The 26,840-nt window shown below is 53.9% G+C and overlaps 1 protein-coding gene across 9 annotated transcripts in view; it reads right to left on the reverse strand.

Annotated features, from left to right (window-relative positions):
* Positions 1–11,179: 11,179 nt before the first annotated feature.
* The window catches only part of ITSN1 (intersectin 1), a 222,353-nt gene continuing 206,692 nt past the window's right edge, over positions 11,180–26,840 (reverse strand). For 8 of the 9 annotated variants that reach the window (XM_051833603.2, XM_051833602.2, XM_051833606.2 and 5 more), the window contains 7 exons: positions 23,360–23,527; positions 19,582–19,794; positions 17,979–18,100; positions 16,935–17,017; positions 16,620–16,703; positions 16,140–16,313; positions 11,180–14,125 (listed from right to left, as the gene is read on the reverse strand). In XM_051833603.2, the coding sequence (XP_051689563.1) occupies positions 13,977–14,125; positions 16,140–16,313; positions 16,620–16,703; positions 16,935–17,017; positions 17,979–18,100; positions 19,582–19,794; positions 23,360–23,527 (993 nt within the window). In that variant the 3' untranslated portion in view covers positions 11,180–13,976. Of the gene's footprint in view, positions 14,126–16,139; positions 16,314–16,619; positions 16,704–16,934; positions 17,018–17,978; positions 18,101–19,581; positions 19,795–23,359; positions 23,528–26,840 lie in introns of those variants that run through there. The other variant, XR_007914559.2, reaches the window with a different exon arrangement.

Consider the following 26,840-nt stretch of genomic DNA (forward strand, 5'->3'; position numbering starts at 1 on the left):
CGCATCCCTGGCGACCACCAGGCGGCTCTTGCCCTGCCTGCTCTCGCTGAAACGCCCTTGACCCTGAACTAACACAGCTGCCAGTCGGCTGCTCTCCGCCTTCATCTCCGGTAGGCTTTGCGACAGCCTTGTGACCGCCCACCGCATCACCGCCTTCACACGGGAGAGCACGAGTATGCCCAGGTTCGCAGGCCTCGAGCTGCTGGGTCAGGGTCAGGGGTCAGGCCGTGGCATGCTGGTCCACTGTCACTCACGCTGCGTCCTGTCCTGATGAAGCTGGGGGCAGAGGAATCTTAGGCACGTCCTGTGCCCCTGTGACTTGAGATGCTGCCAGAGAAATCAAGTTCCCCAGGCAGCAGCTTTGGGCACCCACTCCCTGGTCGCTCTCCAAGAGGGCTGGCAGCTGGTTCTTTCCCAGAGCTGCTGTTGGGCGGGGGGAGAGGACCACGCTGGGACGACCCCCTGGGCAGTGAGGCATGCAGCTGCACCCTGCAGCCCAGCCCAGTCGGGCCAGTGTGCCCTCCACCTGGCCCAGGGTTTCCTGGCCATCACGCCGGCTCAGACACTGGCTGCTTCCTTGACGTAGTGCGATAACCAGCACGCCACTCAGGGGCCAGGATCCCCATATTGACCTCACTCGCCTAGGAGCGCTGGCTAGAGGACCTGTTAACCAGCCTCCCCCACAGGCCCTGACTGCGGGAGGATTGGCGAGCAGAAGAGTGCGCCTTCCTGGGCCGCCCCCAGCCTCAGGGGTGCAGTCTCTCAGCGGCCCCTCCAGGAAGCCAGGATGATGGGAACTGGGGCAGCCACAGGAGATGTTAGGGCAGAGCGCCCGCCAGGGCAAACGCTGACCCCTGGGGGGCTAACATGAGGAAGTGGTGAGCCTCTCCCGGCGCCTGCCCTCTGCCTCACTGCCGCCTCTGTAACCTGACCATCCTCCAGCACCCGCGAGTCAGCTCCTCCCTCGGGCTCCCACGGACACAGGGTGGCTGGGCACAGGCCACCGGGGGCCCCTGGTGTTGCTGTCAGAGCCTTCAGTGCCACTGTTGGGGCAGTGACTTGACAGCATTCTGAAGGGGACAATCAAGACCACTGGGCGTTTAAATAAGTGTGGGTAAGCTGGCACTCGGCCAGGCAGTAGTATGCAGACCTTGGGAATGAGTTCATGGAAGAATCTGTAACAGCCAGTTTAAGAGAGGACAAGGGTAAGTGGGAGTCTTTGTATAAAGTAATTGAATGGTGCCTCGTTGAGTATGGGACATACTGAGTGCATGTTAGCTATTTAGGACAATAATTTTTTAGAAAAAGTATTTATTTGATGGAGTTGGTGCTGTGGCATAGTAGGCAAAGTCCTGGCTGCTCCACTTCCTATCCAGCTCCCTGTTAGTGTGTCTGGGAAAGCAGTAGGGGATGGCCCAAGTGCTTGGGGCCCCTGCACCCACATCGGAGACCTGGAAGAAGCTCCTGGCTCCTGGGTTCAGATCGGCCCAGTTCTAGCCATTGCAGCCATTTGGGGAGTGAACCAGTGGATGGAAGACCTCTCAAATCAATTTTAAAAACTTTGAAAGGGAGAGACAGGTCTTCCATCTGCTTGTTCACTCTCCAAGTGGCCACAATGGCCAAGGGTAAGCCAGGCCAAAGCCGGGAGCTTCATCTGGGTCTCCCATGTGGGTGCAGGGGCCCAAACACTTAAAACTTGCAGGCCACTAGCAGGGAGCCAGACCTGAAACAACACCGATAAGTGATGCCGGTGCCACAGGCAGTGGCCTCACCTGTTAGGCCACAGCGCCAACTCCTGGTACAAGAGTATTTCGAGGGGCCGGCACCGTGACACAGCGGGTTCAGCCACCACTCACGCAGGCATCCGGTATTGGAGCGGTGATTCGAGTCCTGGCTGATCTAACTTCTACTAATGTACCTGAGAAGTCAATAATGGCCCAAGTACTCGGGCCCCTGCCACCCGTGGGGGAGACCAGAATGGAGTTCAGGCTCCTGCTGGTTTTAACCTGGCCCAGCCTTGGCTGTTGTGGCCACTTCAGGGAGTGAACCAGCAGATAAAGATGTCTCTCCCTCTCTTTCTGCCACTCTGCCTTTAGAATAAATAGATAGATCTTAATATTTCAAATGGGGACACACATGCCAAAAACCAACATTGGGGCCAGCACTGTGGCGTAGTGGGTGGGACCACCGCCTGTAGTGCCGGCATCCCATGTGTGCACCGATTGGATTCCTGGCTGCTCCCCTTACAGTCCAGCTCTCTGCTGTGGCCTGGGAAAGCAGCAGAAGATGGCCCAAGTCCTTGGGACCCTGCACCCATGTGGGAGACCTAGATGAAGCTCCTGGCTTCAGATTGGCTCAGCTCCAGCCGTTGCGGCCAACTGGGCAACTGGGGGGTGAACCAGCGGACGGAAGACCGACCTCTCTCTTCTGTGTCTCTTTCTCTCTGCCTCTCCTCTCTCTGTATAACTCTGACTTTCACGTAGGTAATTAAATCTTTTTTTTTAAATTGAACATCAAAATGTTAGACTTTATTTTTGTGTGGAAGAATATTTCCATTAAGTGATGATGATGATTTTTTTTTTTTTGGTGGTTTATTCCACATTGACAAGCATTGCTTCTCTAATGAGAAGAAGGTAAATATTCTAGAATAAAATATTGCCTTGATTATGCTGGTCACATAAATAGCCATTCAGCATGATTGCTTCCACACACATGGCTGTACAAGGGAGACCTGGTCAGCTCAGAGAGAGGTGCTGTTTGGGAAGGTAATTCAGTATTTTGTTTTTAATAACGCTTATCTTGAAAATGTGTTTATTTGAGAGAGAAACAGCTCCATCTGCTGGTTCCCTCCCTAAATGCCCATAGCAGCCAGGGCTGGGCCAGGCTGAAGCTAAGAGCGGGAAACTTAATCCAGGTCTCCCACGTGGGTGCAGGAACCCAAGTACCTGAGCCATCGCCGCTGCTCCAGGGCGCACATTGGCAGGAAGCCGGAGAAGCAAACAGCAAAGCCGTGCACTCCAATATGGGACACAAGACCTTTTGGTTTAGGTTTGTTTTTTTTTTTTTTAAGATTATTTATTTGAAAGGTAGAGTGATGAGAGAGAAAATCTCCCATCTGCTGGTTCACTCCCCAAGTGGTTGCTCCAAAGCCAGGAGCCAGGAACTCCATGTGGGTCTTCCACGTGGGTGGCAGGGCCTGTCCTTCGTGGGCGCGTCAGTGGGGAGCTGGATCAGAAACAGGACAGCTGTGATGTGGGCTGCCAGTGTCGCACCGAGCGGCTTAACCCCCGCACGCGGTGCCAGCTCAAGTGTCGTGTTAGCTACTACACCAAACGCCCACCTCTGATTTCTTTTTACAACTTCTAAAACCAAGCGAAAAAGGACCTAAGTCGTGGTCTTTACGATTATCAGAGATGGGGCTTGCTGGCTTAGAAAAGGCAGACACGCTGCATTTAGGGCCTGTAACAGTTCAACCAGGGTCCAAGCCAACTAGAGAACTTACAGGATTTATTCATAGTCTCTGAAATCAGGGATGAAAGATGGAAGAATTGCCTCGAACTCGGAACAAAAGAATAGAAACACAAACAGTACGGTGAGATTCAGGTACCAGTGAGATCGGGTGCTGGGCTGGCAGGCGGCGCCCCAGGTTGGAAGTCCAAGTTCTGAACACACAGGGTTGTTGGCGGGAGACGCCTCTCGGCAGAAGTCCAGCGCAGCCCCTCTGAAGGGGATAGGAGCTCGGCCTCTCGCCGCCGCCCAGCCCGCGGCCTTTCTCGGGCTGCCCATGCGGAAGTCCGTTTCTCGGAAATCCTCGGCTCGAGTGGGGCCGACGTGTGTCTGAAGGCGGCGGGAAGCCTCGGAAGGGCAGCCGGTTGGTCTTGGAGGTTTGTTGCTGCTTGATTCTCCTTGCCCGAGTGCGCCCTTACCTGCGGGAGCAGGAGACACGCAGGGGCAGGGCTCTCGGCTCCCTGGGCGCTCAGGGCGAGGCGGGGCACAAAGGATCTGGAACAACCCGCTGAGCAGAGGTAGCTTTCCTCGTGTCATGCGTGAACCAGGAGTTTAAACCGGACAGGTCAAAGTGACCGAGAGGGTTGCTCTGGACAGGTCGTTCTTTTCAGGTTCAAGGTACAGAGGAACCGCCGCATGTACTGATGTCACCACTGATCGAACGGAAAACCGGCCAACGGAGTCGCCGTGGTTGAAACCAGGAAAATTGAACGTTCCACACATGAGGTGCCGCACGGACACTCAAACAGCAAAACCAGCCTCGGCTTCTTTGAAACTGACAAAGGAAACCTAGTGTTTTGGCCCTGTTTCATGGAACCTTAGACAAACACATGATTGAACAATTTATAATTGCAACTAGTAATTTTGAGAACTGCATTCGCGTTACACAGCAGACGACAAAGTCTTCCTCTTACGGAAAACTGAACCATTCCATCGTTTGGCAACAGAAGTATATTACAGTCAGCAGGACGTGCGCCGAGGGGTGGCTCCGTCCCCACCCCGGGCAGGGCTGTGCGGGAAGCGACAGGCCACCAGCAGTGCGGCCCATGTGTCGCCGCAAACTCAAGGTACTCATGATCTGACCGGTCACCTTTTCCAAACAGGCAGAGGCTAATGGAGAGGGTTTGCCAGCCACCAGAGCTGTCCCCACTCGCACCCCTGCCGTGAGGGCGTCCTGAGGGGAAGGGAGTCAAGGCCTAGGAGGGTGGGTGGGCCAGGGCGTGCTGGTTGTACTTGCTTCCCAGACTACACCTGGACACAGAATCTAAACGGCTACATCCTTGGGGGTACAGCCAGTTACCAGCCACTCAAGGTGATGGGCAGATTATCCGTATGCCTTCATAGGTTCCAGGAAGCTTCCAGAAATCCCAGCTTCTCCCACCTCTGGAGTCCAGGGAGTCACCTGCACTCAAACACCCCTCAATTTCGGTCCTATCCAAAGGGAACTGAGACACGCAGCTGTTGAAAGAAGTGCTGAGACCCCAGCGCTCGCCCACAATGTGGCCGCACAAGCCAGCAGCCCTAAGCTTCCCACCAGCCATGACCGCTGTGCAATGCCCTCAAACCCCAGAAGGCAGCTCTTTGCATGCCGGTAGCAATTCCAGCCTGCAGCGAGCTTTGTGGAGCCCTCCTAGGGTGACCTCCAGGGACTTCCTTGGTGGGGAGTAGAGAAAGTCTGTGCCCCCGAGGCAGCCCGGCCTTCTGAGAAGTTCCCTGGGAAGAGGGATGGGAAAGGGAGGAAGGCCTCTCGCCCTTGGGGTCTCCATGGGGATAAAGTGCATCCTCACCCTCGCACCCGCTCAGCCACACACTCTTAGGGTGGGGATGCTCTGTGGACAGGGCCAGCACTGGGGGGATATGCCGAGTATCCAGGAGGAGTAGGAGGGGGACCCTGAAGTCAGGCGGCCTCCCTGCCTTCTCCAAGCAGTGGCCGGGGCAGCCCCCCTTCCTGACCAGGCTGCCTGGACCCAGGGAAGCTCCAGTGGCAAGTGGGCCTGATGGAAACCAGCTCTCCACTCCTCCTCGTCCCTGACACGGGCGCCCCTCAGAGCACAGCGTCTGCACAAACCTGTCTGCGATGCTGAGGTCTCACCAAGGCCACGGCCAACAGGTGCCTTTCTGTTTACTGCGGTGCCACCCTTTCCCTGGGGGCGGGGGTGGGGGTGAGGGGTTCCTTTAGACTTCTAACATATACAACTTGGAGTGTTTCTTTTTTAATATAAGAAATTTAGTAGGGTTGGACCCAAGTAATCTGATTGAGCATTTGCTACTCCTGGAATAGGTTTAGATTTTTTTTTTCTATAGTAGTATGCACTTAAATTAGATTCCTAAAATACTCTCATATACATACAGAAAAATAATCTCTCAATGACAAGTCACATTTTACAATAACAAGTTAAATATTTGTTGACTACAGAATCTGTGTTAGTGTTTGCAACATTTAACAACATAGTCTCTTCCACATCATGGCTGTTCTGATGCCACGTGATGTGGCTACGTTCTACATTGTTTGCGAGAGACGCAGAGAACTGTAGGCTGCGAGCTGATTATCATACACAGGACATTTTCATTGCCGTTCCTCGTCTGTATACACATGTTTACACACTGGTGCACCCGCTCTACATGTGAGGGCACAAAACCGAGGGAGCTAAGGCAGTGCCACGGGAGTGATGGTCACCAAGCCCGCCACCCACACAGGCAACGCAAGAGAAGGGGACGAGGCAGACGACAGGGACAAGGTCTGAGGTTGGTTTCACAGTTTAAAGGTATTCGGGCTACTGGTGATGTATGCTTTAAAGGCATGGCTCAACCTGAACACCATCAACAGCACTCTTGCCAGACACTCCCCTCTGTCCCAGGGAAGAAGTGACATTTTAACGATGTTGATTTATAAAAACATACCTCCCAAAGCCCATTCGTTAAAACCAACGGGGACTCCACCTGAGTTAAACGCCTCTGGGGAATGCTTCCAGAACTCTCTGCAGTCTGGAAGGTTGCAAACCCCATGGAAACAAAGCTAGGATTTGCCACTGCCTTCCAGGTGACTCAGCCAAAGCCATGGAAGGTGGGTTTGCAGCTTCTGTCTGAACTTCTGCCAACATTTTTTACTTGGCAAACGTTACCATCAGGGACAGGGTCGTGAGCCACAGAAAGGGTTATTGCTCTGAAGGTGTAGAAAGGAGACCTTTGGGCGAGAAGCAAACAGAACCGCCCAAGTTGTGGAGCTTACAGCCCAGTGAAAGTGGAAGTCAGCAAAGAACAGAGCGGACAAGCAGAGGAGCACGCTAGGGTGGGGCCGTGCCAGGGCGTCTGGAACGCGAGGTTAGACACAGCAGGTCCTATCCCGTCTCCTAACGTCCCCCTGCGTCACAGCCATGCGTCTGGGGGGAGCCCAGCTGGGGAGCTGCACCCTCTCAGAAGCCGCTGTCTCCCAGGCACCCGGGGAGGGTGGCAGGAGGGACAAGTGTCCAGGCACGGGGCAGGCGGCACTGAGGGCTCCCAGGTCCCTCCCGAAGCCTCACAGCAAAGGTGGGGGGAGCCCCCCAGCGGGTGACTGCAACCACAGAAAGGGCTTTGTTTCAAAGTGGGGTTCACTGGCGCAGGGCTCAGGGCCACCGTGCCTTCAGTGTACAAGCCTGGAGCCCAGCCCTGCCGCCCCCTCTGCAGCCACGGGCACGCAGGTGCCCTAACCTCTCCTCGTCCTGGCCATTTGTGCTTTTAGGAAACAGCAAGCAGACATCCGGGAAGCAGGTCCACCCCGCCCTTCCCTGCCTGCCGGAGACCTTTCCAAGGAAAGAGCCACAGGACGAAGCCCCACCCCCACCCCACCCCCCCACCCCCTGCCGTAAGAACCTGCAGACAGCGCAGCGGGCAGGGCCGGGGTGGGCGAGCTGCACGCTCACACAGGGCCCTCTCTCTAAAGGGGCTGCCGCCACCTTGAAGTTCATCGTCTTGAACAAGGGACCCGCGTTCCCGTTTTACACTTGGCCCTGAGTGTGACCAGGGGAGGGTTGGGCCAGCATCGCTGGTGCCTCCCCGTCCATCTGCTGTCCATTCGGCCTCTGTCCCCTGTTGCCGGTGCCAACACACACACACAACATACATAGTCACACAAACACACACAACACACATGTTCTCACATACAACACACACACTCACACATACACCGTGAGCCACTGCATTCCACCTGCAAGTTCTCTCCAGCTCCGATTCCAGAGGTCAAAGTTGGCCTGGAGAGACTCAGGTAGCCAACCCCAGGAGCCGGGTGTAGGAGGGGGGTCCTCCCCTAGCCAGCCTTGCCCCACCCAGCAATGGGGGTTGGGGCACCTTCAATTTAGAAACGGGGTCTGGGTGGCAGGGGCACCCCAACCCCAGCACAACCTCACCAGGTGCCCCAGGAGCACTGGGTTCCAGCCCCACACTTAATCCTAGCTTCCTTCCCACTCCTGCTTCCCGCCTCCCAGGCCTGGGCCAGCGCCAAGCTCTGCCCCGCCCACATTCCCGTCCCCATCTCCAGCGCTCTCAGCCACCAGCAAGCGCCTTCTGACTCTCACCAGGGCAATGCCCCGGAGCGGCGGTAGATGGAGCCAGCAGCTTGGGACCCGCCTGTGGGACAGGAAGTCCCCTCTGCCCCCTGGGCTGCGGCCACACAACAAGCCACTGGTCCGGCCCTGGGCCGCTCCCTGCAGATGGGAGGAGGAAACGGGAGAGCTGGGTGTAAGAGGAGAAGGGCGAGGGGACAGAGCTTGAGATGCACTGGAACGATATTTCCCCGCGTGCAAACCTACTCCTGCAGGAAAAGCAGCCTGGGCTGCTGCTGGGGTCTCGGGAGACGGCAGAGAAACGCTGACTGTTTTCAGGGCTGACCCGACAAGCCCACTTCTGGACACACAGGTCTCCTAGGGGAGCTTTGAATACTGAAATATTTACACTCGTCGGGGGGCAGGACCAAGATACGCTGGAATAGAGAACAGGACGGAACTCTGTTGAAGCACAGCTCACAACACGCTCTGGCCTACACCGGGAGCACATGTACCCTGAAATACGACAACTGCACGCAGGGTCAAAGCCGCTCCCGGGGGGATGTTAGCCGGCTCCCCCAGGGCCGGAACAAAGGCAGTGCTGCCCAGTGGAGGAACAGATGGATCCACACAGGCCTGAAGAGTTGAGCGCAGGCCGATACGAATTTCTAAAAGCATTGGGTATTATTTAAATGACTTAAGATGAGACCTACAATTGGGCTTACAAGACACAGAGGCAGGCCCCTCCCGCTGTCCCCCGGCCCCTTGGATGGTAGCCAGGACCAGCATGGGGGCTCCCAGGACAAGCGATGCACTATCGGGCTACTGATGACGTCCCTGGGAGAGCCCAGCCCAGACTGTCTGGTGTGTTGGCCTCTGGGTTCCAATGCCCCTGAGAACTGGTGGCCACTGCTATCCTACAGGTGGAAGACATTGTCCATACCCCGCAGGGACGGAGTCTTTTCTGCCTCCTACAGATGGAAGGGTGTGCTGAGCCTGGTGACCTAAACACGGATCGTGGATCTGATACGATGCAAGGTGAGGAAGCAGGAGTTTTAGAACTTTCCTTTACTCCAGCTCAAATAAACAACTGCTTTCCAAGTACAACGGAGCACAGAGACCTCACTCAGAAAAGACGCTGGGGCGGGGGCTGCGGCCCAGCCAGCGCCTTCCTGGAGTCGTACCCAACGTCAGGAGTGCTCCAGGACTTCCAACAATCCCTCAAGGCGGCACTGACGCATCGGAACCAACCAACTTAGACCTTGGGGGCACCTCCCTGCTTCTAGGGGCCACCGCACTGGGGACAAGGACAGCGGGGATGAGTCAAATCGCCATCCGAGTCATGCCATGGCTGGCGTGTGGGGACAACAAGGGTTGCAAAGGGGTCCAGGCTGTGTCACCCCCCAGAACGGCCTGCTCTGAGGAGCCCCCAGAAAGGAGGAAGCCACCACAGGGAACGAGCCACGTGGCCTCCCAGGTGTCTAACGCCGGCAAAAGCAAGTTAGCCGAAGGGCTGCAGGGGGCGCTGGGTGGCCTGTTTTGCTTTCTTTGGACCCTCGGCCTTGCTTTCTGCCCATTCTTCAACTGCTTTATGATACCACCTTGCGAGTACAGCCTCACAGACAACCACAGGCCTGACTTCCTATGGCAATGGCATTGGCCCAGGCAGGCAGGCAGGCAAATACAGGGTGCTAGAAAGAAAAAAAGATCCTCCCAGGGAGCTATGTGTCCACCTGCAGGAGGCAGCGGTGGAGGGTGCTTCCTGGAGCAGCGAGGTCAGGCCTGGTCCAGGGAAGCCCCTGCCACTCCACCAGCCTGCTTCTGTCCCTGGATCTGTCCCAGAACCCCAGCTGGCCCGCCAAGCCCCACCTAACCCAGCCTTCCCTGAAGGGTCTCTCTTCGGCAGGCCCTGTGAGCGAACAGATCAGAAACAGAGAGAAACACAAGACCCGGGTTTCCCTGGGCTGCTCTAGAGCAGAGGAGGAGGAAGAAGGTTTGCAACGGTATTTATCTAATGCTGCGTGGTCCCTGCAAAACGCAACTCAGGGCACTGCCAGGCGAGTCTTGGCAGCTGGCCTGGGTTGTTCCTGGCGAAAGACAGGAGGTCCCTGGCAGGTGCGTCAGACCCCAGGGTGCAAAGAGAAGGAGGTGTTAGTTTTGCCCAGCGCCCCCTAGCGAGATGCACACCACACTGAGGACGTCACTGAGTTGCTACTTATTACCCTTCTGCCTGGGATGAGCGAAAGAGCTGACACCTAGAAACCACACAAGTTCTCATCCCCTCCCTTTCTCCAACTTGTAATGCGAGTACGTCCTGCAGAGCCACTGCACGCTCACCCGAAGCGCAAGCCCGACACAACCCCCCTCACACCTAGGGTATACCAGCCGCCCCTGTGACGGGCCGGCGTCTGCCACAGAGCACATCTCCAACCCTGAAAGGGAAGGGGGAATAAAAGAATCAACTCAAGCCATCCTTTGTGTTTCCAATGGAAATTCCTTGAGCAAATGTCCTTCAAACGAATCAAGAAGGCCCAACCAACGAGGAAAAGCAACTTGTAGTAGAGGCGAACGTTCTTTTTCTTCTCCTACCAGGTATTGGCAAGCTCTGAACTACACGCCAAGGTCTCCACCTCTGAAACCCAACCAGCAGTGCCTTGTCCATTGCTGCCTTGATCTGAGCTCCGGAGGGTTCAGGGTCTTCCCACTCGCCCCCAGCAAGCCCCTGCCTGGCCTTGGGAGGCATAGCTACAACCATCTTCCCCCAGGGGGCTTTAGCACTGACTTCCCCTGACCCCCTGGGCCATGCCCTGGGAGGACACCTGAGGTTCTGGCACGGGGCACTGGAGGAGACATCATGCAAGCGGTAAACTCACCCACTTTCTGATGGGATCCCTTCCGCCCAGTTAAACTCAGGGCAACTCAGCCAGCTGAAATCAGTTACTTTCATAAATGTAGATCCCGCCCAAGGGCATTCAAAAAGCAAAGCAGAAAAGCCATAGCGCCTCTTCCATTAATGTCTCTCAAGAGCAGGGCTTGGGCCTGTGCTATCAGAAGACAGGGCTCCATCGTCAGCAAACGGTCAGACTGGGAAGCCTGGCTCCAGCTTCGCAAGCATTTCTGGGGGCTCCAGCCCTCTTCCCATCTCGGGTCAGGCCTGTGTCTGAATTAACCACATCCTCAGGCTCCTGTGGTCACAGAAGACCTGATTCCAGGAGATGATGCTGTCTAACTACTTGGCAGGGGAGATCTCAGTTCTGCCCCAGAAAGACCGGGAAGTGGACGGTCCCTTCACGGAAGCTGGTCTAGGAAGAACGCCTGGCTCCAGGGCTCCTGTCATCAGGGCTCTCAGGTGTTCTTGGGATGCCTGAGGGTCACAGCACAGCCAGGTGACCAGCAAAGCCTCTTCTTGGGTCAGAGCATACAGGAGGAGCTATCAGTGTGGCCCAAAAAAAGAAAAATACTTGCAAGGAGGCATGACCTAAAGAAACCCTGTATTTAGAAGAAAAGAAGATCTAGAAAGCATATTTCTCATTGGCAAGGGGCATTCCATCTCTGAAGTGTAGCCGAGATGATCAAAAAGGCCACAGTGAAGGATGGATGTCCAAGGGCTTAAGACTCCAGGAACCACCCACTCCCCTCCACCCCCAGACATGACTCATGAGTCACAGCCGGATCTGGGGGTCAGTCCAGCTCATCCGTAAGTACAGTCAGTCACATTGCAAATGACACCAGCGAACGCACACCAGGGTGCTAATGCAGAACTTGTCGCACTACGGGGCATCTCAAGGACGCTTGGTAAAGCCACCTGGGGCAGAAGACACACATATTGCTTTTTCATGCTACATTAATCCCAAAGGATGGGACTCTGGGGTAGGACCTGTGACCTAAGAGGTTCCCTGTGTTGTTGTACACAACACATCCTGCCAACTCGAACAGTGATGTCCAACACTAACACGAAAATAAAGTCCATGAAGAAAAGAGAGAACAGAAAGAAAGGGGCTGGTGGCTCCACACTACCCCATTTATACATTTAATACTTCTTCCTACCATAATAACATGTCCTTCGGAACTGCACTGAACAAACTCTATTGGTTACAGAATTAGGAAGGCATGAGTTGCACATCTATTTATAGATTTAATTTGAAAGTTTCTTAACAACATCAAAAAATATAAACTTAAAGTATTTTAACCATGTTTTCTGCTGGGAAATGGTAAACAAATCATGCCTGAAGTTAAACTTGGTCTATAACATATTCAGTTAAAAGTTCTAACTAAAGGATATATCGGCTTGTTTCAAAAAATACTTATGTCTGTTGTCCTCAATACAAAATTCTACACTATTTTCAATAAATAAATAATAAAGTGTTTCTTAAAAGTATGAAATGTAAACTTTGTTGTCCTTTCCAACACACACTTTTTAAAAATTGATTGAAACATGACAGGTTCTCATGGAAAATTAAAAACACTACAGTTCCCAGCAAAACGGGTACTCTACCACTATGCTGACGCTATCATTTAGAAAGCACTTCTACACCCCTAATTAAATTCTAAGGACCAGCAATCAAAGAGAATACCACCTAAAGCAGGAAAGCCAGACTCGCACCAAGAGGACATGCAGAGAAAAACCTCATGGCCACAACCAACTGGGATTATGAGAACGTTAACATGCGAACAAAATATGGCCCACGCTTTTCATTAGCAAACCATTATTATTCTAATTAACCGGCCTAACTCCTGGCATTTAAGGGTAAAGAATCTAAGAACTCAAACCAAACAGCTTGGCCCATGGCCATTCCCTCCTGACCCTGGCAACAGGCATGCATGTGTCTCCCTGTAACTCAGACACTGACATGTGTGAGACCCACATCCTTGGGCTTGTGGGCCTGCATGCTCCTATGGGCTTTCCCTCATCACGTAGTGGATTTCCCTCGTGTCTCTCCACCCTGCCTCCTGCTTGTCATTTTCTCTTGTCACACACCTGGGAGATCTAGAACATGTCTTTTTGGGGGGAATATGCCAAATACGGCCACTGAAATTTCCCATGATGACCGGAATCCAGTACATTCAAGCACAGAATAGGCCTAAGAGCTGGCTCTCAGCAGCAACTGTTGTCAGGACACAGCACAGGGCCCTGGGAGCCCTGAGAGCCCTCTCCACCAATGACTAGTAACCAGGACTTGGTGACACGGTCAAGCTGTCCTCCCGGTGGCCCACAGGATGTGATCCAGCAGAGTGCAGCTCTGTGGAGGACACGCTCCCTCGGTCATCTTCCGAGCGTGCCGCAGACCAGAACTGAGTCACCTGATGGTACGCAACAGTGTGTTTCATTGACATACGTCTCAGACAAGGCCTAGAGGGGAATGGAACGGCGGTCACAGCACACATGTTGGCATCTCCCATGGGTGGGTCAGCTCCCGTGAGACCATCATAGCATCTCCCTGGTGGGCAATGGGATTTCAAAGCAATGACAGGACCATCACGATTGTTTCTAAACATCCGGGGACTGGGCATTGCAGGCCAAGGAGTCTACTGGGGGCAGCAGGAAGGTAAGAAATAAGAGGATTACATGAGTTCTCAAAAAAAAAAAAAAAAAATACAGACACCGCATGTAGAAATCTGATTTCTAATCATCAGACCCGGGCCCAGAGCCTGGGCGGAGCCAGACTCCCAGCTGAGGTTAGCTGGGGGCTCTGGGAGTTCAGAGACCCTAGAAACCATGATGACACCTGCGGTGAGGGGCAAGGAAGACACAGTCTCGTTTCATAACAGGAGAGGTTGTTTGGGGTGGGGGCAGGATTGTCAAGGATTCCTAGACGCTCTGGGGGCCTGTCTTTGCTGTCCCATTGCCCTGTGGCTGAACGCCAGGGATGCCGAGCGAAGGAACACAAATGCCAGACAGCACCTGCTGCCTCAGGTGGGAGCTCCTCCGAGCACGTGCTGAGCCGCTCCCTACGGCTCATCAAACAACTGTAAGTCCAAGCGGACCACAATCTCTCCTGTGGGGACTTCGTGCAGCAGGAGACACTTTGTAACTGGCCCCTTGGAGCCCTGGTCTTTCTTGATGTCAGCCACACGGATCTCTGTTCGACCCAAGAAATCTGAAAGGAGACAAACACACCGTGCTCACAAGAATCCCTTCTCCTCCAGGCGCGCACCCGCCATCGCAGTCTCCTCGAGAGAAGCTATGCCTTCCTTCCGCTCTGAGCGCTAGGTAGGCCCAACACTGGGGTCTCCACCTTATTCCCTGCGATGTGTCATTATTTTTAATATAACAGCAGCAAACAAAAAGCTTCCACTTAACAGAATAAAGAGCCCTGGGGCCAGCGCTGTGGCAAAGCAGGTAAAGCCACCGCCTGCAGTGCCGGCATCCCAAATGGGCACAAGTTCAAGTCCTGGCTGCTCCTCTTCTGATCTCTGCTATGGCCTGGGAAAGCAGTAGAAGATGGGCCAAGTCCTTGGGCCCCTGCCCCTGTGTGCGAGACCCAGAGAAGCTCCTGGTTCCTGGTTTCAGATCGGTGCAGCTCCGGCTGTTGCAGCCAATTGGGGAGTGAACCAGCGGATGGAAGACCTCTCTCTCTCTCTGCCTCTCCTTCTCTCTGTGTGTAACTCTGACTTTCAAATAAATAAATAAATCTTAAAAAAAAAAAAAAGTTAAGAGCCTTGACTTGGGAGGCAGAGAGTTCTGGCCACATGATTAATATTTAACCAGCTCTGTGACTATCTTTAGGCCAAAACCAACAGCACCTAACTCACAATGAGCTAATTCACACAAGGTAGTAGGAGAGGAAGGCTGCATGGAGCCCTTTAAATCTTGAGGGGGTAACACTGCCCTAAAGCCCTCACTCTTTTTTTTTTTTTTTTTTTTTTTTTTGACAGGCAGAGTTAGACAGTGAGAGAAACACAGAGAGACAGAGAGAAAGGTCTTACTCCGTTGGTTCACCCACCAAGTGGCCAGCGCACTGCACCCATCTGAAGCCAGGAGCCAGGTGCTTCTCCTGGTCTCCCATGCGGGTGCAGGGCCCAAGGACTTGGGCCATCCTCCACTGCCCTCCCGGGCCACAGCAGAGAGCTGGACAGGAAGAGGGGCAACCGGGACAGAACCTGACGCCCCAACCAGGACTAGAACCCGGTGTGCCGGCGCCGCAGGCAGAGGATTAGCCTAGTGAGCCGCGGCGCCAGCCAAGCCCTCACTCTCGTTACTTGTATTTCTTCACAGTCAAGTTGAGGCCATAATCTTTAAGCTTAATCTCTAATTTCTATGGGGTTGAGGCAGAGAGCGACAGTTTCTTAGAATCTCTGGTCAGAGACCATTGTAAAGCAGGCACAGACGCTGGCTAAAAGAATGATGCAACCAACACAATTTTGCTCAAGCAACCCCTTGCCCAAGCAGCCGTGCCTTCCAAAAGGGCACAGATTGCTTCTACTGCCATGGTCATGGGCTCTTCTGCTCCATTAGCATTGGCCAGTTTTAAAATAATAAAAATTAAATATTCTTATTTTATTTGAAATGCATGGAGACACAGAGAGTCAGCCAGAAAGAGAGACAGAGAGAGAGAGCGAGCTTCCACCCACTAGTTCACTCCCCAAATGCCTGCAGCAGCCAGGGCTAAGCCAGCAGCTCCATCTGGGTCTCTCACATGGGTGGCAGGGACCCAAGTCCTTGAGCCACCCTCTGCCGCCTCTCAGGTTGCATAGTGGCAAGAAGACGGATCAGAAGTAGAGGAGCTGGGCCTTGAACCAGGCACTCCAGTATGGGACGTGGGTGTCCCAAGTGACATCACCACCACAGCGCCAAGTGCCAGCCGCTCCGTATCAGCGTGGCTTTGTGCCAGGGATGACAGAACTACACTGAAACTCCTAGGTACACCCCTGTTGGCAGCTACCTGCTCTGGACAGCCCAAGACTGTGACGCAAATCCAAGACAAGGACACTGTGTCTGTGCACCGGGCTGCACCTGCTGTGCATGAAAGCCTTATCTTGGGCCAGCCTCATCATTTGAGAGAGAAATCCAAGCCACTCTGGGCATCGCATCCCCAGGAGAGGAGGCGTCCGCCCGCACAGGCTGAGTGATGGGGAAGGAGCAGCGAGCTATGAGGCACGCCCGCGACTCACCATCGGGTGAGAACTGGTCCCTCTCGAACACGGTGATGCACAGGACTTCCTGCTCCAGGTCTCTGATGAAGAACTGGCAGTTGGAATTCCACTTGGGGTTCAGGGTGTCCTGGATCGTCTTGGTGATGTGGCACTGGGAGCCCATGGTCACCTCGCAGTAGGGGTTGCTCTTTCCTGGAAGGCACAAAACCCTTCACCAGGGCGGGAGCCACAACTCATCCCGCTCCATCACCACGCGGCCTACGTGGCCTCACATGGAGAAGCTGGGCGAAAACACACAATTCAGCACCACGCTTCAGACAGGGAACCGACCAGGGCATCCATGGGCTTACGAACCAGAGCCCTCCCAGGCAGGCTCCGAGTGTGCCACAGCCACTGGGTGTGAATGCAGCCACGCGGACCTTCCCGGACAGCAGAGCGAACAGCTCCAGGGAAGACTGCAACAGCCGCATGGGCCACCGGGGCCGCGCAGGTCCTCACCGTGTGACCGGCAGGGCTTCAGCTCAATGCCCTCTACCACGTTCACCATCAGCCTTCCAATGCCCGTTGCCCTCTGGGACCGCACTGGAACAGCAGAGGGAAAAACATAGCACAGATGCACAGATGCTTCACCCTTAGCCTGGACACCTGCCCCGCCCTCCACCCGTGCTCCAGCATCCCAGCCTGCACCCTGTGCCCAGCCATCTCACGACCTCCCCGCTGCCCCCAGGAGCCTGTCCCAGCTCTAAGGGATCTGAGCCTGGCCAAACGGCTGCCCCACGGCAGCGTGGCCAGAGCCCGGCCCGCGGGAGTTACCCAGGTAAGCCTTCTCCCGCTTCTTCTTCTCCGTCTCTATGTAGAGTTCAGAGGCAGCTTTGATCTTCTGCACCCAGGCGGTCCTTGAGCGGGAAAAGACACAAAGTTGCCAAACAACACAGGAAGGAGGCTTGGCTCTGTGCAAATTCCGCTCCCAGGACTCCGCTGTCTTTGTTTGATTTTTAACAAAGGCCCAGGAACGACAGCGTGATTTTATGTCCCATGAAGCTCATGCGAATCCCTGCCATCCATAGGAAAGGCCTGAGTGACATTTTTATGGCCAACACCTGCACTGGCGTCATCGCAGAAGAGAACCTCAGATCAACAGGGTCCAGGAGGAGACATCACAGGGGCTCCTCTACGTCCCCAAGAGAGAGCCTCGCTGGGAAGCTGCCCAGCCCAGAAAATCCAGAAGGCTCTCGCCTAGGAAATCACCCACGGGCAGGGCAAAAACCCACGTCCCGGCTGGGGACCACCGGCATGGGGAGCGGAACACCCGGGTGGGGCTGGGAGGGAGAGTCTCTGGTCTCCTGAGGACCATATGCGCCAGAACTGGAGCCAGCTTTCTCGCTTGGCGCAAGCGCTCCGTGGAATGCGCTTGGCTTCGTGTCAAGTTCACCCTTCAGAAAACGATCTGTTTGATTTGGCTGCACGAGATCGTCTTGAAGATTGCAGCAAAATCCAGCGCTGCAGGACGGGAGCCAGGGGAGGCGGGGCAGGGCAGGTGGTCCTGCCAAATCCCCCAATCGCAGGAAACCTGTGGGTTTCTGCCATGTGGGGAGCGCGGGAACACCTGACATGCTCCATTCATCCCAAAGAATGCTGAAAACTTCTAGAGAGAGAGAAATCCCAAGCAACACCGGCTTGGGTCGATGTTATTTCTGAAGAACCCATGCCCCATGTTCAGTGGTTAAGGAGCTCTAGAGAAAAGTGTCACGTCTTCCACCCCTTCCAGCAGGAGTTACAGCACTGCGGCTGGGGGATGCTGGAACTGGGGACCCGAGCTTGCTGGGGGGAGCCTGGAGAGGCTGGGGGAGGTCTCACCTCTCGTTTATGCTTTCTGCTCGGAGGGTGTAGACCCGGTCGATGTGGGAAATGTGGAAGATGGGTTCATCTCCAGAAGGGTCCGTGGGTAATTTCACTAGAACCTCGTTTAGGAAAATAGGCTGGAAAAGAATGTGAAGGCATCACAACAGTGGGTGGGGGTCCCTGGGCTCCCCGAACTCCAAGCGTGTGTGTGTGCAGGTGTGTGCCGATGTGGGTGTACATGTGTGTGAGTGCAGGTGTGTGTGCCAATGTGTGTGTGTGTGTGTAAGGTGCCTATGCAAGCATGTTCTGGTAAATGACTGTGTGTGCGTGTGTGTGTGCATGTGTGTGGATGTGCGTGTGTGTGCCGATGTGTGTGCAGGTGTGTGCCGATGTGGGTGTACATGTGTGGGTGTGCATGTCTGTGCGTGTGTGTGTCCCAATGTGTGTGTGTGTGTAAGGTGCCTATGCAAGCACGTTCTGATAAATGACTGTGTGTGTGCATGTGTGTGTACATGTGTGTGCATGTGTGCGTGCATGTGTGTGCATGTGTGTGTGCTGATGTGTGTGTGTGTAAGGTGCCTATGCAAGCACGTTCTGGTAAATTACTGTGTGTGCACGTGTGTATGGATGTGTATGTGTGTGCATGTGTGTGGGGATGTGCATGTGTGTGCCTGTGTGTGTGCTGATGTGTGTGTATGTAAGGTGCCTAGGCAAGCACATTCTGGTAAATGTGTGTGTGTGTGTGCACACCCACGCCTGAGCGTGCATTCCAGGAACCAAGACTGGGCATGTATGTGTGCGCATGTGTCTCTGTGCTCCAGTAAACCAGACCAAAGTTGGCGTGACTCCCAGGAAGCTGGATTGGAGGCAGGGTTTGGTGTTCATGTCAGATTTAATGCTGCACGTTACACATGAGAACAGCTCCCTTGCATTTCCAGGTATTTTCTGAGCCCTCAGAATAAAATCTGTTTCAATGAAGTCCGCCTCCCCACAGTCTATCCTCATCAGCACGTCCCCTGCCGCTGCACACGCAAGCGATTCCCTCAAAGACTTTCACACCAAGTTTCTAGTAACACTCTGCATAAATTCATAGCTCTTGCTCCCAAAATACAGCTGACTGCTGCTTCTGTAAAAACACCCCCACACAGGCAAATTTGGAAGAAAAAAAAAAAACAATATCCCATGACGCAGAGATGCACAAACACAGGCATGCATGTGTGAGCAGACCAGACCCACGCTCGCGGGAATTCTGCACACGAGGACCACTGAGATCAGCTTCTAACAGGAAGGGGAGAGAGCGTGAAAGGTAGTGGGGCCGCCTGGATGATGATGCTTTGTCACACCTGCCTGGTCTGCACACTGGCCCGAGTCCCCACAGGGAAAGGCGTGTCTTTGTCACGTCCCAGGGGACTCCGGGCAGTCACTTGGCTGCTAAGCAGTGTTCTAGCCATCAAATGGAGTGTTGCTGGGACTGCACTCCACGTCACTAACCCTGAAGCCTGGCTTGTCCCCACGCTGTATCCTCCACACCACAACCCTCAGTGCTGCTAAAACTCTGGATCCTTTGAGAACCTGACGTCACATCACCCCTAATAGCGCCATCTCGGCCGGAACTTACGGTTTTGTACATTTTATACTGCAGGTTGGATTTGGGGCTGAAGACTTTGTCGGTGCCCGAAGACCCCAAAGGCTTGGTGATCTGGGTCAGCAGGAGGAAGTCGTTGAACAGGAAACCGTAGAGCTCCTTGTTGCTCTTGGCCTTGTAGAGTTTCCCGCTGTGCAGAAACTTGCGTGGGCCCAAGCAGTTGGTCACTGAATTGAACACAAGTTGCTGAGAAAGGAAAAACAAAACCCAAAGAAGACAGGATGAAGGCGGGTTGGGCTTTTAAGTCTGTTTCTTTGCATCTGACCGCACGGGCTCCCGCGGGTGGGAATCGGAGGGCAGCCCCGCAGGTGCGCGTCCTCAGCTCGGATGCCCTGGAAGACTTCATGCAGAACCCTTTGGAGCAAAGAAAGCAGCAAAGGCGAGGTTCTGGGGAACTGGGTGTACCACGCTGAGTCTCAGGTATCATTGCTGGGGCCTTTTCCCCAGGGTCTTAGAGTGTGACGAGCGCGCTTGTCCCTTGGACTCACTGCAAAACGGGGCAGCGAGGAGAAGCGCCCAGGCCATGGCCACCTGGCCACCTCCCAGCTGGGTGCGAGGTGCTAGCGGGGCGGGGTGTGCTGTGAGCCAGCTGCCACCAGAGGGCACCGTACAGGTTCCCACGACCCCACCGGCTCCCAGGAAGCAGTAGGGACACTCGCTGTTCAATTGTAGGGACAAATGCCCCTGTCCACACAGCCCCTGGGGTCCAGGCCCCCAGCCTGAGGATGCCCACAAAATTCAGTGGGGTTTGGTGACACCGCAAAGCCGAACACAGCAGATGCCACCCACAGAACATGACCCCACCCACCCAGCTCACTGGCTGTGACGCTTGGAAGGGGACCGCTCTCTCCCTGCCACTCACCCACCCTCAGAGACGACAGGGGACCTGAGATGCGGCTGTACCGTCCTGTTTCTCACCCGCAGGTTCTGAGACGGCAGAAGGGGACTGGGCCACCCCAGATCACTCTGCAAAGCTCCCACGTGGGGACAGCAGTGAGCAACAGAGGGAGTCAAATCCGCAGCTCCGAGCCAGGCAGCAAGATGATGGGCACAGCCAGACCTTCGTGGTCCTCCCTTGCCCGCACAGCTGCCCCAGGGCGACGTCCACCTGCAGCCCGAGGGCCCAGGGGCCCCTCCAGAGCTGGGCACCCACAGCCTCTCTGGGGAATGTTTGTGTTCATAATGAGTTCTCCAAGAGAAGCCAGAGGCCACCTGTCCACCTCCAATTCGAGAGAAAGGCTCAGCTGTGTCTATCACCAGAGACCTATCAGTGGCTAGGAAAGTGGCCACTCCTGTCCACCCCAAGGACAAACAGAGATGGATAGATGGCTTCCCTCCTCCTAAGACTGACAGTAAAGGGCTAGGCCTCCACCTGCAATGCCGGCATCCCATATGAGCACCAGTTCGAGTCCCAGCTGCTCCCCTTCTGATCCAGGTCCCTGCTAATGGCCTGGGAATACAGTAGAAGATGGCCCAAGTCCTTGGGTCCCTGCACCTGCATGGGATACCCAGAACCTCCTGGCTCCTGGCTTTGGATCAGCCCAGCTCTGGCTGTTGCAGTCATCTGGGGAGTGAACAAGTGGATGGAAGATCTCTCTTTCTCTCCCTCTGTCTATAATTCCACCTCTCAAATAAATATATAAAATCTTAAAAAAAAAAAAAAAAAAAGACTGACGGTGACACCCCAGTGGAAACTTCAAAGTCCAGAGGAGGCGAATGTGGGCTGACCGCCGGCTTCCTCCAGGACCATAGCCCTTGAGAGTGGAAGGTCTCATTAAGTTTTGATTTCAGGGTTTGTCAATGAGCAATAATCACGGAAGACACTCAATCCACGTTTACTGAAGGAGTGAACAGTAAACAGACGAGCCGGTGCCTGGAAGGCACAGCAACACAGAATTCCACATTGTTGTCCACAGCCGTCACCTTGGGCTGCTTCCACAACTTGGCTTGTCCCCCACCTACCCCGAAGGTGGACAGGAGGTGTGGCTGGGAGGAGCCACTGGTGGTGACTTCCTTAGGCGGTGACTACCTTTAAAGCTTGTAGGAGGGGCTGGCGCTGTGGCACAGCGGGTTAAAGCCCAGCCTGCAGCGCCGGCATCCCATGTGGGCACCGGTTCAGGTCCCGGCTGCTCCACTTCCGATCCAGCTCTCTGCTATGGCCTGGGAAAGCAGTAGAAGATGGTCTAAGTGCTTGGGCCCCTGCACCCATGTGGGAGACCCGGAAGAAGCACCTGGCTCCTGGCTTCAGATCAACTCAGCTCCAGCCATTGCGGCTTTCTGGGGAGTGAACCAGCAAATGGAAGACCTCTCTCTCTCTCTCTCTCTCTCTCTCTCTCTCTCTGGTTCTTCCTCTCCCTGTAACTCTGTAAAAGAAATCTTAAAAAGGCAAGAAAAGCTTGTAGGGGACAAGAAGCCACGGGGAGCATGGAGGAGGTATACACATTCTCCCAGGGCATTGTGGGAACTCCTAGTGAATGGTGTGCATGTGCACGTGTGTGTGTGTGTGTGCGTGTGTGTGCACATGCACCTTTATACAGAAGCAGAAAAAATGAGACTAAAGGAAGGGTTAAGTGACCAGAAGAGAATTAACAACCAAAGGGCAGATTTCTGTTTCTAGAAGTATGGTTCCCTAGATACTCTGAATGACTCAACCAACAGAAATGTTTTTAAAGATTGAGTAAAATAGAAAAATCCACTTTTCAAATGCAGGCAAGCTGGCAAAATATAAAGACAAAGAAATGTGCAGAAGCCAGAAGCAGAATAAAAATTGAAACGTTGGAAAATAATCAAGCTCCAAAGACAGCTTTGGCCTTGAGCCTCTCTCTCTCTCTCTCTTTTTTTTTTTTTAAAGGCTTATTTATTTATTTGAAAGGCAGAATGACGGGGAGAGAGGGAGAAAGAGCAAAAAAACAGTATCTTCCAAGCACTGGTTCACTCCCCCCAAATGCCCACAACAGCCTGGGCGGTGCCAAGCCGAAGCCAGGAGCCTGGAACTCCATCCAGGTCTCCCACATGGGTGGCAGGAACCCGGGCACTTGGGACATCTTCTACTGCTTTCCCAGGCGCATTAGTAGGGAGCTGAACTGGAAGTAGAGCATCCGGGATTCATATGGGAGGCCAGCATCACAGGTGGCCGCTTAATCCACTGGCCCACAACGCCAGCCCTCTTTGAGCCTGTCTTGAATCCAGAGACATTGAACTTCCCTCTGCGTAGCTCCACAGGGGCAGGGGCAGTGTTTCCACAGAAACCTGGGCCAGGGGGTGAGTGACAAACTCAAGCACAGAAGGGCTACATTTCATGTAGGGCGATCCTGGCAGCAACACTCTCAGGAATGCAACTCAGACCACAGAGACGCCCACAGCTGGAGGTCCAAGGAACCCTGAGTTCATGGTCAAAGCTCACAGGACGCACACAGAAACAAAGCATGCTTAGCAAGAGCCGGCAGACACAGCGGACAAAACAGCAAGGCCCACGGCTTGAACTACTGCGGTCATCGGACTTGGAATTCAGACTTGGAATATGTCCAGAAACGCGTTGAGAAACAAATGAGCATGGACCCTTGCCAGGGACAAGACCCAAGGCGGGACCCAGTGGATCAGAGAAGACAAACGCAACCACTGGTGACGGAAAACAATCAGGAATTCAGTGACCGGATTAGACCTCCGAGGAGAGGCAGCTGGGGGTCGGTGGATTCTCTGGCCCTCTCGCAAGCTGACAGACAGGCCCGGGGCCCACCCCCCAGGCGGCTACCTCGGACAGGCCCTCGCACTGCACGTGCGCCTGGATCCACTCCAGCCGGTCGGAGTTCTCCTTCTCACGCACGCCCTCGTTCACCTGCGAACACAGCTCTTCCGCCTTCTCCAGGGCGTGCTTCAGGTGGCTGTAGTCAGGGTGGTTTTCAGGAGTGTTTTCCAGGATCTGCACAAGAGGACAGAAGACACCCAGCACCCTGATGGGCTACCCTGGTGGCCTTGGAGTCCTGGAGGGCCCAGCCCAACAGCGGCTAGGCGCAGTTGCTGCCTGAATGGTGCCCATTGGAGCAACCTTGGCTCTCAGCAGCAGGTGCAGCAATGACCAGCTCCATGCTGGTGCTAGCCAGTAGCCTTGCAGGAGCCAAGCCTCATAGCAAGAGGCAACAGACAGTACCAGCTTTGAGGACTCAGCCCAGCCCTGTGCTTCTGCAAGCAAAACTCTAACATCCACGGTGGACAGTAAGCCACTCACAAACCCACAGGCTCAAGGATGGCTCTTGGATCCATGGAGCCAGAAAGGACCTTACAGTTTCTCTGTGAAAAGCTTCCCCCCTCTATCACAGAAGGAACTCGGGCCAGAAGCCGGGAATAGAACCCAGGCATCCCAAGCCCATTTGCGCGCTCTTTCCTGACCTGATCACTTACGAGGGGACTTACAATGGAACCCCAGATCCACAGCTGAGCGATGTCCCATTAACCCCTGGCAAGGATCTGAAAGCTGGCCGGGGACAAGGGTGCCACATCACTTATGCTTGGCATGTGGCCCAGGGTATGACAGCAGCAGGCCCCCTGGACAGATATCCCTTGGAAAGGGCTCGTTCCTGGGCCCACACACAGGCTGGGCATCCAGCTTCCTCTGGAGCTGCGTGTACACAGGTGTGTCAGAGCAAACGGGACTTCTGAGCTAGTGACTGAGAGTCCAGTTCTGGAGTGAGACCTCTTGGATTAAAAAGCCAGCGCTGTGGCATGGAAAGTTAAGCCTCTGCCTGCAGTGCTGGCATCCCATATGGGCGCTGGTTCAAGTCCTGGCTGCTCCATTTCCAATCCAGCTCCCTGCTATGGCCTGGGAAAACAGTGAAAGATGGACCAAGTCCTTGGGCCCCTGCACCCACATGGGAGACCCGGAAGAAGCTCCTGGCTCCTGGCTTCAGATCAGCGCAGCTCCGGCCATTGCAGCCAATTGGGGAGTGAACCATCAGATGGAAGACCTCTCTCTCTCTCGTTCTCTTTCTCTCTCTCTCTACCTCTCCTTCTCCCTCTGTGTAACTCTGACTTTCGATTAAATAAATAAATAAATCCTTTTAAAAAAAGAAAAATCCCATGCCTCATCTCCAACCATGCCGATATCACCAGAGGGCAGAACTCAAGATTCAGAATTTTCTAGAGCTCTCCAGGGGATTCCACCATGCAGCCGAGTGTGAGGCCCACGGCTGGGAGCCCCCACAGCTGGCTTACATGAGTTCCTCTGTTTTGTTTCAGAATGAAAACAGGTTTATGGATTCGTCTAACTACAAAAGGGACATTGCACAATGTACAAAGTTTAGAAAATTCAGAAAGCTATGGAGAACCTAAAAATCATCTGTAATCTCCTCATTTGGAGAGAAACTCTATCTACATATTAGTTAATGGACTCTGCCCCGATGCATACACGCGTAATATTTCAGGATACAAATTAGATCACACTGCCCACTTTGTACACTGCCCACTTTGTACACTGCTTTATTGCACATCACTTCATGGCCATTTCATATGGATCTATACTATGATGTAATGTCATTTTTTGGGGGGTGAGCCATGATGCAATTCAACAGTTCCCTCCTCATTAACTAGGGGCAGGGAGCCGTTTTACTGCCAACGGCCATTTGGCTATTGATGCCATCATTCACGAGCCACACAAAATGATCAACCTAAAACCAGCCTGCCTGGGGCCGGCGCTGCTGTGTAGTAGGCTAAGCCTCTGCTCGCAGCACTGGCATCCCATATGGAAACCACTTCCTGCCCCGGCTGCTCCTCTTCCGATCCAGCTCTCTGATGATGGCCTGGGAAAGCAGTAGAAGATGGCCCAAGTGCTTGGGCCCCTGCACCTGCGTGGGAGACCCAGAGGAAGCTCCTGGCTCCTGGCTTTGGATCAGCACAGCTCCGGCCATTGCAGCCATCTGGGGAGTGAACCAGTGGATGGAAGACCTCCCTCTCTGTGTCTCTCCCTCTCTGTGTCCATAACTCTGCCTCTCAAATAAATAAATAGATCTTTAAAAAAAAAACCCTATCTTGCTGTAGATTCATCAAATCTTGAGTCCTGCCTGTGGTTGCCTTGGCAGCACCAAGACCAGATGATTTTCGTGGGCCTTATTTGGTCCATGGGGCAGGTGTTCCCCATCCCTGCCATAGATCTTCAAGTTGCTTCCGCTTTTCCAATATTTTTCTGCTTATTTCCTTAGAATAAATTCCTTGAAGTATAATTATTGGGCCAAAGAAAGTGTAGGTTTTTTCCTTTTTTTAATATTTATTTATTTGAGAGGTAGAGTTATAGACAGAGAGAGAAGAAGAGACAGAGAAAGGTCTTCCATCTACTAGTTCATTCCCCAAATGGCTACAATGGCCAGGAACTTTATCCAGGTCTCCCACATGGGTGCAGGGGCCCAAGCACCTGGGCCATCCTCTGCTGCTTTCCCAAGTGCATTAGCAGGGAGCTGGATCAGAAGTGGAGCAGGGGCTGGCACTGTGACGTAGCAGGTGAGGCCACCGCCTGCAGTGCCGGCATCCCATAAGGGCGCCGGTTCGAACCCCAGCTGCTCCACTTCCAATCCAGCTCTCTGCTGTGGCCTGAGAAAGCAGTAGAAGATGGCCCAAGTCCTTGGGCCCCTGCATCTGCATGGGAGACCTGGAAGAAGCTCCTGGCTCCTGGCTTCAGATCGGTGCGGCTCCAGCCATTGCGGCCAATTGAGGAGTGAACCAGCGGATGGAAGACCTCTCCTTCTCTCTCTCTCTCTCTCTCTCTCTCTCTCTCTCTTTCTCTCTCTCTCTCTGCCTCTCCTCTCTCTGCGTAATTCTGATTTTCAAATAAATAAATAAATCTTAAAAAAAAAGAAGTGGAGCAGCTGGGACTTGAACTGGAACCCATATGGGATGGCAGCGCTGCAGGCTGAGGCTTAGCCCACTATGCCACAGCTTTGGCTCCCTGAGACTGTGTGCTCTTTAGCGCCACTCGCCACTGCCTCCCAGCAATGTTCAGTGACAGAGTTATCCACTGTTCTACTGGAAATTTTTTATTCTTTTTTTATTATTGAGTCATGAGTGCTTGATACACGGATATAGATACATGTTTATATTTCAGTGCCAATTTGTACACAGTTAAAACTGTTTTACAGTTTCTATGTGTCACTTCTCTTCCACCTTTGCTCATTACTTTTTGTCACACAGAAGAATGTTGATGCCAATAAAACACATAACATGGTCTTGATATGCCAGAGTCAGCCATA

This window comes from Oryctolagus cuniculus, chromosome 4 (assembly GCF_964237555.1).
Source record: "Oryctolagus cuniculus chromosome 4, mOryCun1.1, whole genome shotgun sequence".
NCBI classification, from domain to species: Eukaryota; Metazoa; Chordata; class Mammalia; order Lagomorpha; family Leporidae; genus Oryctolagus; species Oryctolagus cuniculus.